The following is a 13249-nucleotide window of genomic DNA, read 5'->3' on the forward strand; positions in this document are numbered from 1 at the left end:
GCCTGTTCAGTCTGGGACCCTTATTTTACTGAAGATATAAACAAACTAGAAAAAGTACAAAGAAGGGCTGCTAGATTTGTCACTAACCGACATAGAAACACCTCAAGTGTTAGAGACATGATAAATCACTTAAAATGGAGAGACCTTGCACACAGAGGAACAGATGCACGCCTTTGTCATGTTTTATAAAATTTCATATCGACTCATTGCAGTCACAAAAACAGACAGACTAATACAACTGCTCAGACAGTCCCGGAACATGCACACACTCTCATACCAAATTCCATCCTGCAGAACACAAATACGCCATCAATAATTTTTTCCACGAACGATTCAAAACTGGAAAAGCCTTCCTCTGATGAGCGACTCTGTAGAGTCATTCAAAGCAGCAGTCTCAACCTACACCTACAGTCAGTTAATTTAGCAAGAGTAAATAGTTTTAAAATGTTAGAATTAATTTGTTAAAAATTATAAAACTGTTAAAATTCACTGTATATACATCTCCACTAAGCCATGCGTAGTACAAAAGACATAAACTTCAATGTGTTAAAGCCCGTCACTACAAAGTAGAAGATATGGAATGGACAAATGTTGGATACACAGATAGACAGACCGAATACTACATGGTAATGGCCATAGATGGAAAGGACTCTTATCTATGCATAAATAACATTAACAGTACCAACTTTACTGCTTATTTCAACAAAAAAAGAACTAAATAAAGCAAAACCCCGAACAAAGAATCAGAGCTATGCTTAAGGGAGATATAATCCTTAATTTAAAAATCTGTTTGTCAACATAAATATTATAAGCATGTTGGTGATGATATCAAAGTTATTTCTATAGACAATTTAAACCTTCCCAACAGTACATGATGTTTCTCATTGTTGAAGTCTAGTGGTCCCTGACAAGTAGTGTCAACACTGACATCTCCTGATAACTTTAACAATGACTGTTGGTTGCAGGATACATCCGTTGCTTGGAATTCAAGAACTCAAATAATTTAGTTATTAAATTTATTTAGTTTGCATGATGAATGAACAAATGCAAATTACTTTCAAATGAGATGCATCAACTCATCCTTACCAACAAAAACAACAATCTTTACATTTAATATATACAGTTCTAATATTTTAACAATGTTTGATGAAGATAAATATTCATGCATGATCGTGGAAACACTTTAACCAGCATAACATATCTGACCTATGACCCCAAAAACATATTACAAATCTTATTCTACAATTATTAAAACAAATACTGTTCAAAGGATTACACTTAGCACACCCCTTTTCTCCCCCCCCCCCTAAAAAAAAATAATCCAATTATTGCTTATGTTGAAAACCTTGATGTCAAATTTTTAAGAAAAAAAGGTTACACTAAGAGGTAAATATGTTGTTGGTAGGTTTGAGAGTATAAAAACAATTCTTTTGATTTATTACCTGAAATTTATTGATAGAATGGCACTATTTCCGGAAGCAACTTTTGAGTTTCTGTTGATGCTCTCTCATGAGACTGTATTCTCTATAGGCACTCTCTCATGAGAATGTATTCTCTATAGGCAGTTCTCTCATGAGAATGTATTCTCTATAGACACTCTCTCATGAGAATGTATTCTCTATAGGCACTCTCTCATGAGAATGTATTCTCTATAGGCAATGCTCTCTCAAGAGAATGTATTCTCTATAGGCAGCTCTCTCATGAGAATGTATTCTCTATAGGTAGCTCTCTCATGAGAATGTATTCTCTATAGGCAATGCTCTCTCATGAGAATGTATTCTCTATAGGCAATGCTCTCTCATGAGAATGTATTCTCTATAGACAAAGTTTTTGCAGACATCAATTTTTGTAAGTATTATAAAATTTGTGGTAGTGGCTCCATGAAAACAAATTGTTCATAAAAAAAGGTTCATTTGGGGGAATTTCCATAATCAAACATTAAAGACATAGGTAAGATATAACAAGTAAATAAAAGGCATGACATTGTGCAAAATCAGTTATTTCAACAATTCTGGAAAATATTCTAGTTTAGGAACAGTTTTATACTATCACACATTTCACAGCATTTTGCTTTCCAATTAATTTATTGGCTATCTCTGCCCTGTTTTATCTCATGAATATTTATCGAGGATCATTTCAAAACTAAAATATCCACTCATGAATAGGAGAACATGAGTACTTACAATTAGTATAATATGGAACAGTTTGTTCATGTATATATTTAAAATAAGTGGCATTTCTGTACATAAATAATTTATGATATAAATGTTTATTTACATATAACTTTTCCCTATTCAGATTTCCTGAAAATGTTATACAATGATTTCTTCTTTGATTTTTGTTATTATGTGGATGTAGCATTACTTTCAGATAGATATTACAAATGTTTTATTTTTACAATAAAATCTAAAAGCTATTTTATAATATGTGTAGAAGGCATAATTTCCACATAATAAAAAAACACACATATTAATAATGCCTTACAAAAATCTCCACAAGCGTTAGTACAAGATTTAATAAAATTCAAATTCTAATCTACACATGGTACTATTTTTGACGTTGTTGGTATTTCATTTAATGAAAAAACATGTTTCTCATCGTGGTTATGAAGAGGACAATTATTTCCCCATATACAAATATAGTTTATATGAAATACTAAAGAATAGATTTGTCCTTTCCCATTCATAAATCGTAAAACACTTAATTTAAAACTTAACCAAATAAATTTTAAAAGACATCTAACTGTTGTCTGTTAAAGAAAATATCTGAAGACAAAAAAAAAACTTTTATAATTATTTTTAAGACATTCAATTTCTGTTGATTATCATTATGGTTCTAATTTTCCATCGAAAGACAAGTATATACCAAATTTTCTGCTATAAAAATAAAATTCAGCGACACAAAGCAAATATAAAAAATCACCTGTATAATGGGTTGTAAAAATATGTACACCACAAAACACAAAAATACAATCTGAATGGAAAATGTTTAATGTAAAACAAAGGTATTGAATCGTACACATTTTGATGAAATCCTGTAGAATTGATACAAAAAGAAAGCACATTGAAGCTCATGTGAAGAATCTTTGATGAACGTTTCATTTTGCTTTAGACATAGAAACAAAGCAGCAAAGCAGAAAAAAAATCTAAGAAAAAAAAACATTTTTATTTTTACTGCAATAAAGTTGTTTTCTAATAAACCCATGAACAGAAACTAAACTTTTTAACATTTTGAACACATGTTACATATGAAAAACTTCATAAAAATTTCAAACTTGATTACATAATTCTCTTTGATTAAAGGCTGTTGCTTTAAAACATGCATGATACCCAATTAACCAAAATCTCCAGCTCAGTGACTAAAACTACTTTTCCTAAACACAATGAACAAAAAAATAAAATAAAATTGCTTCTCCTAGTGGGTAACCCATTTTTAATAATGTGCCCTCCCTTGGTACAATATGCATAATATATGATAAAATGGACAAGGACTTAACTAATACTCATTCTATACTAAGAACAAAAAAATTGCAGGGGATTATTTTTCAACACTTAAATGATAAATTTGCTCAAACAATCTTTCCTGTCTGCTTAAAAAAAGATGTGTTCATTAAAAGAAATCCAATATACTAATTCCTAACATGTTAAGTTGGAGAATTTCTTGTTCGTTTACTCTCCATATAGTCATCAGTTGGTGCCGATCTTTTCTGTGATTTCCATCGATTATGTTTTTCACTGTCTTTATCGTCATCCTGGTCAGATGACTTTATCTCTTTCTGAACATCATCATTAACATTCACGCTTTCCGAGTTTGCCTGTTCAATATTTGATGCCTTGTTTTTTTGACAATTTGACTGCTGATGCTTTGTGGGACTTGATAAATTAGTGGCAGAGACAGATCCTTGCCCAATTTGCCAGACCTTGCCACCATGGTACATATGCCTTATACGGTGAGCATCGACAGGAACAAGCTTGTGCTGAGTGGATGTGGAAGATTTGATTTCTGGTTTAGTGTCGGAACTTTCTTTTTCTTTAGCATTAGCCTCCTGACTGTCTAAAACATTAAACTCAGAAATAGGAATGAGTTTTTTATTTGTTGTAATCTTAGGCACAACAAAAGGTGTCCTTGAAGAATATCTCTTCTTTGGAGGTGATGGTAAATTGTATCTCGCTATACGATTTTTCAAAAAGTGTCCAGCACTTGATGATGAAAAGCCACGAAAAGCAGGCCTTGTCTTGACACGATCTGACGTTGAAGCAACTGTTCGATCAAGAGTAGAAGAAACTGACTTAGTTTCCATTTTAACAATTTTCTTTTCACCTGTTTTAGAGACAACTGAGGATACTTCAGTAATATGTTTGTGGCCTTTATTAACACTACATTTTTTCACTTTATCTAATTTCACAGATTCTTTAGAACTTTTCTGAGATTCGCTCTCCTCCAAATCCATGTCAGTATTTAATGCAGTAGATAGAAATTTCTCAAAATGTTTTTCAAAGTCACTATCTGTATTTTTTCCATCTACAGAACATTTATTCCCACAAGACTTGTCACAAGAACTTTTTGAAGATTTCCGGGAAGTTTTCTTACCAATGTTATCCACACTTTTCTGATCTGATTTAGGTTTTGTGGATTTTTTCATAGTAGATTTTGTTTTGTTTTTATCTTTTCCCTTAATTTTAGGAGGCTGTCTACCTTGACATGATGATTGAGTAGATTGTTTTTTTGACAGAGTATCTGAATGGTGTTGGACTGGTTTCTCAGATTTTTCATTGGTACAAATATTTACACATTCTGACTTATCAGAAGTTTGTTTATCACTATCAGCATCTGCATCAGTATTTTCTTTAGATTTTATATTTTCACTGCCTTTTATATGTGAACTTTTGATAGATTCAGTACGTTTATCCAAGGTTGGACTTTTGCCGGATTCAGTACTTTTATCCACGGTTGGAGATTCAGTACTTTTATCCACAGTTAAAGATTCCGTACTTTTAACCAAGGTTGAACAATATCTAGACTCACTACATTCCTCCTCAGACTGTTTCTGTTTATTAGATTTTGATTCAATGCACCGACCAGACTTCTTCTCGTATGTTTTCATTTGAGAATGTTTAGTGCTGTCAGTCTCTTCATCATCTAGTTCCCATTTGAACGGGGATTTCTTCTGTGATAATTTATCACGCCTGAGGGAAGTGTTTGATCCTATATATGACATGAAACTATTTTGAAATGGGGACTCCCCTCCTGGTGATTTACACAAGGTTCCTTTATTTTTCTTCTCTATCTTCGAACTGTCACTTTTCCCTTTCAAACTTTTATTATTCTCATTTTTCTCCTTTGCAGCCTGTGTTTCTCCACTATTTTTACTTTTTTGCTCCACAATTGCTTGCTTATTTTTCATGTCATCAACCCCTGACTTCTTATCATTCTTCTTTTCATCACAATTTTGTGTCAATTTTTTAGCTTCAATATTTTTTATCTTGGATGTTTCCTTCTGTTGGTTTTTCAATTTTGTGTTTGCCTTTTCTGCTCCTTTAGATCTACAAATACAATTAGTTACACAATTAAGAATCGGTTCAATTAAAAGCACAAGACAATTTTCTTAAAACTAGAGGCTTCTAGAAGCCTGAATAGCTTACCTATCAATAAATGTGCTACACTTTTTAGTGTATTCAAGTGAAATCTAGGTCAATAAGTTATTGTTTTTCTCCAGTGCTAGGATCACATTATTAGTTTATGTAAAATCAGGATAAAATAGATGTGTATGTGCAACATGAATTCCCTCCCCTGATAATCATTATTTTACACATGTGTACCAAAATCAGCTCCATCATAAATCATAACAAAAAAATAGTCAGGAAAAGTACAATTTTCATGAAGTCTAAGTGTGTAATTCCACCTGTCAAGTCAGTAAACCAGAATAAAGTAGCACTGTGCAACCTTAATCTATTAAGTCATTTGTATGCACAAATGCACAAAAAAAATCAGATGAATACCTGCAGAAATAAAGAAAAAGTCTGAAGAACTGTTTGATTTCAAAATAATAGATTGATGGAAGGACAGAAGAACTGGTAACACTTTATGCAACCTACAAAATATTCCAAGTCAATTTAACTTTCTGAGAATGTTTTCCCCAAGTCAGATTTTCCGTAATTACTTTCAGTTTTCAAGATTTTTGATATTATTTGCTTTATACCTCTGCCTTGTAAAGTCACAGCAGCCAATAATTGATAGAAGTAATTAATGTGTTTCCCTGAGCCTCCCTGCTCAGTCACTTCGTAACTTTTATATCATGGCTGATAATTAACAATACCAATGTGAAGAACACTAGATAATCTATTATTAAAATTCTATACATAAATCAAGACAAACTAAGGATCATTCATTTCAAAATAGGTGTAAATTGATTAATTAGTTTCCGAAGTGAAGATCTTTATAACAATAATACAAATAATAGATAATATAGTTATTGATGGTAATAACTCCATCAAAGTCAATTGACAGCTTCAGTCATGGGTCTTTTTGTAAATTTTGCCTTTATCTTAATTTTTGCTGTTTCCAATTTCTGTTGATCTAAAAGTCTTCAAATTAATAGGCAATTGCAATAAAAGGGCATTCACTGCTACATAAGGAGTTAATAAATGGTTTCAGTCATATTGGTAATTAATTTGACATAATATTGTTGATTAATTATGATTAATGGGTAGTAACGCCAATAAGGAGTCCATTAATTTCCGTTATAGTGAAGAATCATTCATTTTCATGGATATAAAAAGCGTTTTTCCCAGGCCCTTAAAGCACCACAGCGCCATTGCTGTGTTTTCATGTTCTGTGACGAAGTTGCATCTTGATACCACACCTGTTTCATGTCAAACTACTGACAACGTAAATATTATCACTGATTTGTAAAATTTCGGTCCTTTGAAGTGGTATATAATAGTTCATATAATGATGTATTCACCTACTACGTGTATAAGCAGTTGGTCATCTATTCAAGAAAAATATGTTTGTTATAGTTTCAGCATGCATGTTTTTCCTGAAATTCAGAGAGAATATTAATACTGTAAATTCAGAAATTATTCATATTACAATTTTTGAAAAATGAATAAAAATGTGAGATTAATTATTGCAATTTTAGGAAAATCTACAAACAGATATACGTATGAGATATCAGAATGCTAGTTCTTGTTATTGCAATACTCAACCAGTCCCATTATTCCAATTAATATAAACCTTGCAATAATTTCTGAATTTACAGTATTTATAAAGCATTTTAAGTGGGAAAAGAGTGTAAAAAATTTACTTCCAAAGGTGAAAGGATAACTTGTTTCTTAATGACCAGCCTATGTCATGTGAGCTACTGTTATAATTTTGCAAATATGGTAAAGCTTTTTCTCTTTTATAAAACTTTTACACATTTTTCCACTTATAAACTACTCTATGCTTTTGTCTGTGCTTCTAGCTCTTGAAATTTGGTACCAATGTTTTAATCATGTGTACTGTTCTTATGCCCCCTCCTCAATCAAATATCACAATATCAATGCATATTTCCCAAGGAGCTATATGTTAATCACTTTTTAAGATTAACAATTGTCTTCTGTTATTTAAACCGCTATGCTGTAAGAGATTATCCATTAACTGTTTGATTTCTAAACCTGTGTAGTTTGTAGAAATCTAACCTGAACCTATCCACTATTCTAATCAGTCCATTTAATTTCTTGTTTGAATTGTTTCATATTTTGTAATTCAACTGCCTCTTATAGTTGACTATACAATATCATTTTTGCTTATTGTTAAGCTGAAAGGTGACCTATAATTGCTTAAATCCATGCCATTTGTCCTCTGGCGGACAGTTATCTCATTGGAAATCGTACCAGGTCTCTTATTTATATATCATACATACCTGGTCTGCTCCTTTATGGACTTCTTCTGTTCATCAGGAGCCTTCTCTGACTTTGCATGTTGTTTATTTGAACCTTTCAGATTTTTTCTGTCATGGCTATGGCTTTCAGGTATCTTACGGTCAGGTTTCTCTGAGCTTGTCTTCTTGATTTTAGCATCAAAGTTTGATGAAAAATCATTTTTCCTCTTATTAGACGAGTTTTTTACGTCAAATTTATTGGAGTCAATACTAACATGTGCCAGAAAACTATCAAGGAATGATGGCTTATGAGAAGGTGAGGTAGAATTATTCAATTTGGAATTTGATGAAGAACCCGCTTCTTTGGTTAATTGTTGTTTAGTAGATGCACTTTCCAAGTCTTCCGTCAGATCTATAACTTCTACTTTTTTGTTGTCCTTAGAGGTATTTTTGTTTGATTTCCTGAAATCTTTTATTTCAATGAGATCAACAAGTTCCATCTTATTTATAGCATTCTGTTCTACATGAATCTTCCCTTCTTTCACTTTCCTTAACTGCTTTCTTTGATGAATTATTGCCTGAGATTTAAGTTTATGGGATTTTCCTTGCTTGAGACTTTTGATTGGATTTGAGACAGAGGTTGGTTTTGAGATTCCGACAAATTGCTTAAAACTGTCAAGGAAGGCATTCTGAGTATCCTTCCCTCCCTCCGAGGTCTTAGATAACTCTTTCTTCTTCTTACTGCTGTTACCATCTTTCTGTTTCATTTCTTTACTATTTTCCACTGATTTTCGGTCTCTTAAATGCCTATCACTTTTCAAACAATCAATTTCATCTGCCTTTTCTCCCAAACTAACTCGTTTGCGGGGCTGAGGCTCCGTTAAATTTTTGTTTGCCTCTAGTAATTGTTGATCAGATCTAGAAACTCGTTTTTTCTTCTTGCTTGAGTGTTGGTCCTTTTTACAATTTTTCTTATCAGCTGAGTTAAAATTTTCCCTTTTGATTTTTTTATCTTGGTTAGACATTTTACTTGCATCTGATTCCCAACTTGAATGCCTTTTCCTGGTACTGCGTGTACACAATACTTCTATTGCCTCTTTTTTCACGTCTTCAGCCGTTATAACTGAAGTTTTACTTGATTCTGATTCCTGACTTGAATGTCTTTTCCTATTACTGCGTTTAGATGGTATTTCTGACTTCTCACTTTTCCCATTTTCTGCTGCTGAATCAGAAATTTTACTTGAATTTGATTCTAAACTTAAATGTCGTCTCCTTGTGTTGTGTGACCTTGACAAATCTGATTCAAGTTCAACTTTAGGAGACTTTTTCTCCACTGACTTTCTAGTATTCATTACTGAAGTTTTGTCTAAGTTTCTACACTTTGTGATCACTTTTTTATCATTTGTTTTTTCAGCAATGTCACAATTTTCTGTCTCCTTTAAATTTGAATCCCTTTTATGATTTCTAGATCTTGAGGTTACTGTTTTATCATTCAATTTCTCTCTTGTGTCCTCTTTCTTTAGATCTTTATTTGTACATGTATTATCTATGTCTGTATTATTTGTCTTAGAACTTCTAGTATTGAAAGACTTGTTGAGTACTTTGCCTTCTTTAACATCTATTTCACACTGTGACTGATTTTGTTCACTTCTACATCCTGCATCGTCCTCTTCAACAGATTTTGATGCCTTTTTATTGGACAGCTGGAAATCTTTATACACTGATAGACCATCTGTTCTCTTCCGAGAACTTCTCCTTACAAAAGACGAATCAGGTGATTGAAGTAAATCCTGATTATTTTCAAATTCATTATCAGTCTCAGTCTTTATGGCCAGTTCCTTATCAGGAGTAATCTTTTCACTGTGCCGTCTGCTACGTTGTCTCTCGGGAATCGACTCACGGATGGAATGCTGTTCTGGGGTATTGTTATTTGATTTTACTTCTTTCTTTGGTAATTTCTCGATTGTCTTTTTAGAGCTTTTAATGATAATAGTATCTTCTTTCCCCTTTTTGCTGACCATACCGTCCTTAACACCACATTTTACTTCCTTTCTTATTTTCTCCTCCTGTATGCCAAGTTCTTCAATTATACCAGTTTTCCTTGTTCTGACAGAAGTCTTGTTTCTGCTTATATCCTGACCAGAGTTAGAATCATTATCTATGACTTGCGTTACTTTTGAAACAGTTTTGTTATTAATCGATAATGTGTCTTGACTTTGACTTATGCTTTCATTTTCTTTTTGGTTTATCATTGATAACAAGCCTGTTATCACATTCAAAGAAGAATTTGAGATATTGTCAATGATGATATCTGTCAAGTGGTTTGCTGAGTGTGCAACTATTTTGTTTTCACTGTTACCACGGAAACTGCAATATGTGCACTGAAAGTCTTTACTTTTTGTTTTCTTGTACATTATGATATTATGGCGCTTGTCAAAATGTGACATCATAGAAAACTGAGTTGAATAAGGTCCTCTACAAATTCTTATAGGACATCTGAAAACTTTCCTACCATTTTTTTCAAAGGTTAAATGTTTGAATAAATCCATACTGTCAGCGATTGTAAAGTTCTCTCTTTTGTAGCTCGTCACCTTTTCTGTAAGTTCTCTCCTACTTTTGGTTACTTTAAATCCTATGTCATCTTTTAACACTTTATTTTGGTTTTTCCACCTAGAGTTTATTTTAATTTGTTCTTTCACTTTAGAAATTTTCTTATTTTTCAAAGCTTCAATTGTTTTTCTTACTTTAGAATTTTTCTTGTTTTTCAATGCTCTCCTAAGTTTTGGAGAAATATTTAAATTCGATCTATAACCTGGTTTGAATTTTCTCTTTAAATTAACCTTCTTCGCTTGTTTCTCAACAAACTCTGGGACTTCAAACTGATCACCAAAGAACTTTTTGGCTTTAATCATTCTTTTACCTATTTTTTTGTTAATCAACCTAGCTGAATGTTTCTGTTGAACAGCTCTTGGCTTGTAATCACCACTCTTGATTGATGATGTTTCACTGGCATCTATTGTAACATATGATGATTCTGTTGAAAAACTTTTCACACTTTCATTGTCTATATCTTTTTCAAATTCAATTTTCTGCCTCTTAGATTTTATTTCAAGAACTTTTAAGTCTTGCGTTGCTTGTAACATTTCATTTTCGGCAAGTTCCTGTGTGACCCCTACCTTGGGGTTAATATTTGGGATGACTGACAGGTTATCAGGTTCATCTTCCATGTTTTTCTGTCGATCCTGTTTAACAGCATTAGAATGATTTTTTTCTTTAATGCTTTCCTCTGATTTCTTTCTTTGCTTTGTGATTGACTTTTCATTGTTCATATCACTACTGTCTTTTTCTGTAGACAACGTCAATAAATTACTCAGCGATTCTGATTTTTCTAAAGTAAATGAATGTTTTGGTGAATGGCCATGCTTAGGTAACTTTTTGCACAACTTATCCACATGATCACAAGCACTCTTTTGTAAGATAAACTTTTCCCCACACATTTTACATCTAAAGTAAGTATTCGTACTGTAACCGGAATCCACATTTCTCCCGTTACAAACTTCACAATGAAGTTTAGCAGCAAATTCAGTTTGTAAAGAAGCTTTACATATATTACATGTAAATACATATTCACAATCCAGCGTTTTGCGAAGGTCCATTCGACATGGATGTTTAACATGTTGTTGCAATCTTTTGATTGTATCAAATGTTCTTTGACATATTTTACATTTTGGTTTATCTTGTAGTTTACGTTCCTTTAATGTTCCTATTGGAATTTCTGGTTTGATGGGTACCGATTCTATTATTTGCTGAGTGACAATTTCAACAGTTTTATCCTTGTTCTTCCATTCATTATAAGTTAACAAAGAGGTTTGAGGTTTTGGTCTGATTTTATTGGATTTTAATTGAGGCAATGCTAATCTGTATTTTCCACTTTTCCCACAAAAGTTCAATTTATACATGTGAAAACTTTCTGGGATATTATTCTTTCTGGTCTCTGACATCTGAAATCCTTGTAGACTCTTTTCTTGATACTCTCTATCAGATATAACAGACTGAGATTCAAAATCTGAAGAATTTCCATCAATTTTAGACAGATCAACATCTGAAAACGACCGTTTAAGAGTTCTTCCTTCCTTCGAAAAGGAGTGCTCCAATTGTCTTGACCATCTTGGTGCCCAATCATCAGGTAAACTTCTTGTAGTTAAGTCTCTCTGTGTGCAACTTTCTGGTAGCTTATTCCAATCATCAGCAAAAATACTAAAACTATCGAGAGACCTATCTTGAGTGCCATTCTGTCTTGATGCAGACTCATTCTTTTCTAAATCATCAAAACCAAAACTTCTGTTCATAGAAAATTTATCATTACTTTGAGTTAGCTGAGCTGATTGTTTCGACGAAGATAAACTTAGCATTTCATCCATTAATTTTTTATAGTTTGTCACCAAATCATTTTTCTTTGGTGTCGTGGCATCAGAATCATTTTTGTTTATTTCAGAATCACTCTGTTCTGACTTTTCAAGATCAGTATTATTTTCAATATACAGATCAGATTCTGCTTGAATGCATTCATTATTTGAACCACTGATTTTCACATTTTCTCTGTCTTTTGAAGCAAGATCATACGAGTTCGATACTTCCTTGATGTCCTGAGTATTAACCTTATCTGATGGTGGTGAGATAACTGATGACACTGATACCTCCATTTCCTTGTTACATAATGGAGATCTTATCTCATCTTTCTGCACATTCTCCTCTTTGCTTGACAGGCTGACATCTTCAGCATTCTCCGATACCTAAAACATAGATGGCGATGAAACCAAATTAAGTACATTATACAGTCTCATTTCAAAATTAAATTGCCCTGAATAGAAGATTTATCATGATAACTACATCCTCCTGGAAGCCTGTTTCCCCAAAAAATACATCTGGTTATATTAAATTTTCTAGAGAAATACCAACATCTAACCATAAAGCAACATCTGCTACCATCATAAATATATCAAAATAAAATGTTTCTGTCTTTATCCCATGGGGCAAAGCCAGTTTTGTAAAGGTTTGAGTACATGTATGGTTTTAAAGCTAACATTACAAAACCTGTGGTTATCAACTTTATTGTAAACTTTCTCTTGTGTGTGTTTTTTGTTTATGTTGCTGTGTCAATGACATTTATAAGTTGTAACCTCAGGGCTGTCAAGTTCTCATGAAGCAAATGCTTAAGATTTGGCAAAAATTGTAAAGATCAAAGAGAAAAAAACTATAGATCAAAGGAAAATGCCATTAAATAAGCATGAAAATGCATGTCTCACGCAAAATGGCATGACACTTGACAGCACTGTAACCTGATATCTTCACATTTAAACAATAATTCTGTCAAATGCTAGACAA

At 32.6% G+C, this 13249-nt stretch overlaps 1 protein-coding gene across 1 annotated transcript in view; it reads right to left on the minus strand.

Moving 5' to 3' along the window:
* Nucleotides 1-1002: 1002 nt before the first annotated feature.
* The window catches only part of LOC127726912 (uncharacterized), a 43249-nt gene continuing 31002 nt past the window's right edge, over nt 1003-13249 (minus strand). The window contains exons 8-9 of the mRNA XM_052234283.1: nt 7907-12657; nt 1003-5543 (exon numbers count right to left, since the gene is read on the minus strand). Coding sequence (XP_052090243.1) covers nt 3644-5543; nt 7907-12657 — 6651 coding nt within the window. The 3' untranslated portion in view covers nt 1003-3643. The remainder of the gene's footprint in view (nt 5544-7906; nt 12658-13249) is intronic.

Source organism: Mytilus californianus, unplaced genomic scaffold (assembly GCF_021869535.1).
Source record: "Mytilus californianus isolate M0D057914Y unplaced genomic scaffold, xbMytCali1.0.p SCAF_19, whole genome shotgun sequence".
NCBI lineage: Eukaryota > Metazoa > Mollusca > Bivalvia > Mytilida > Mytilidae > Mytilus > Mytilus californianus.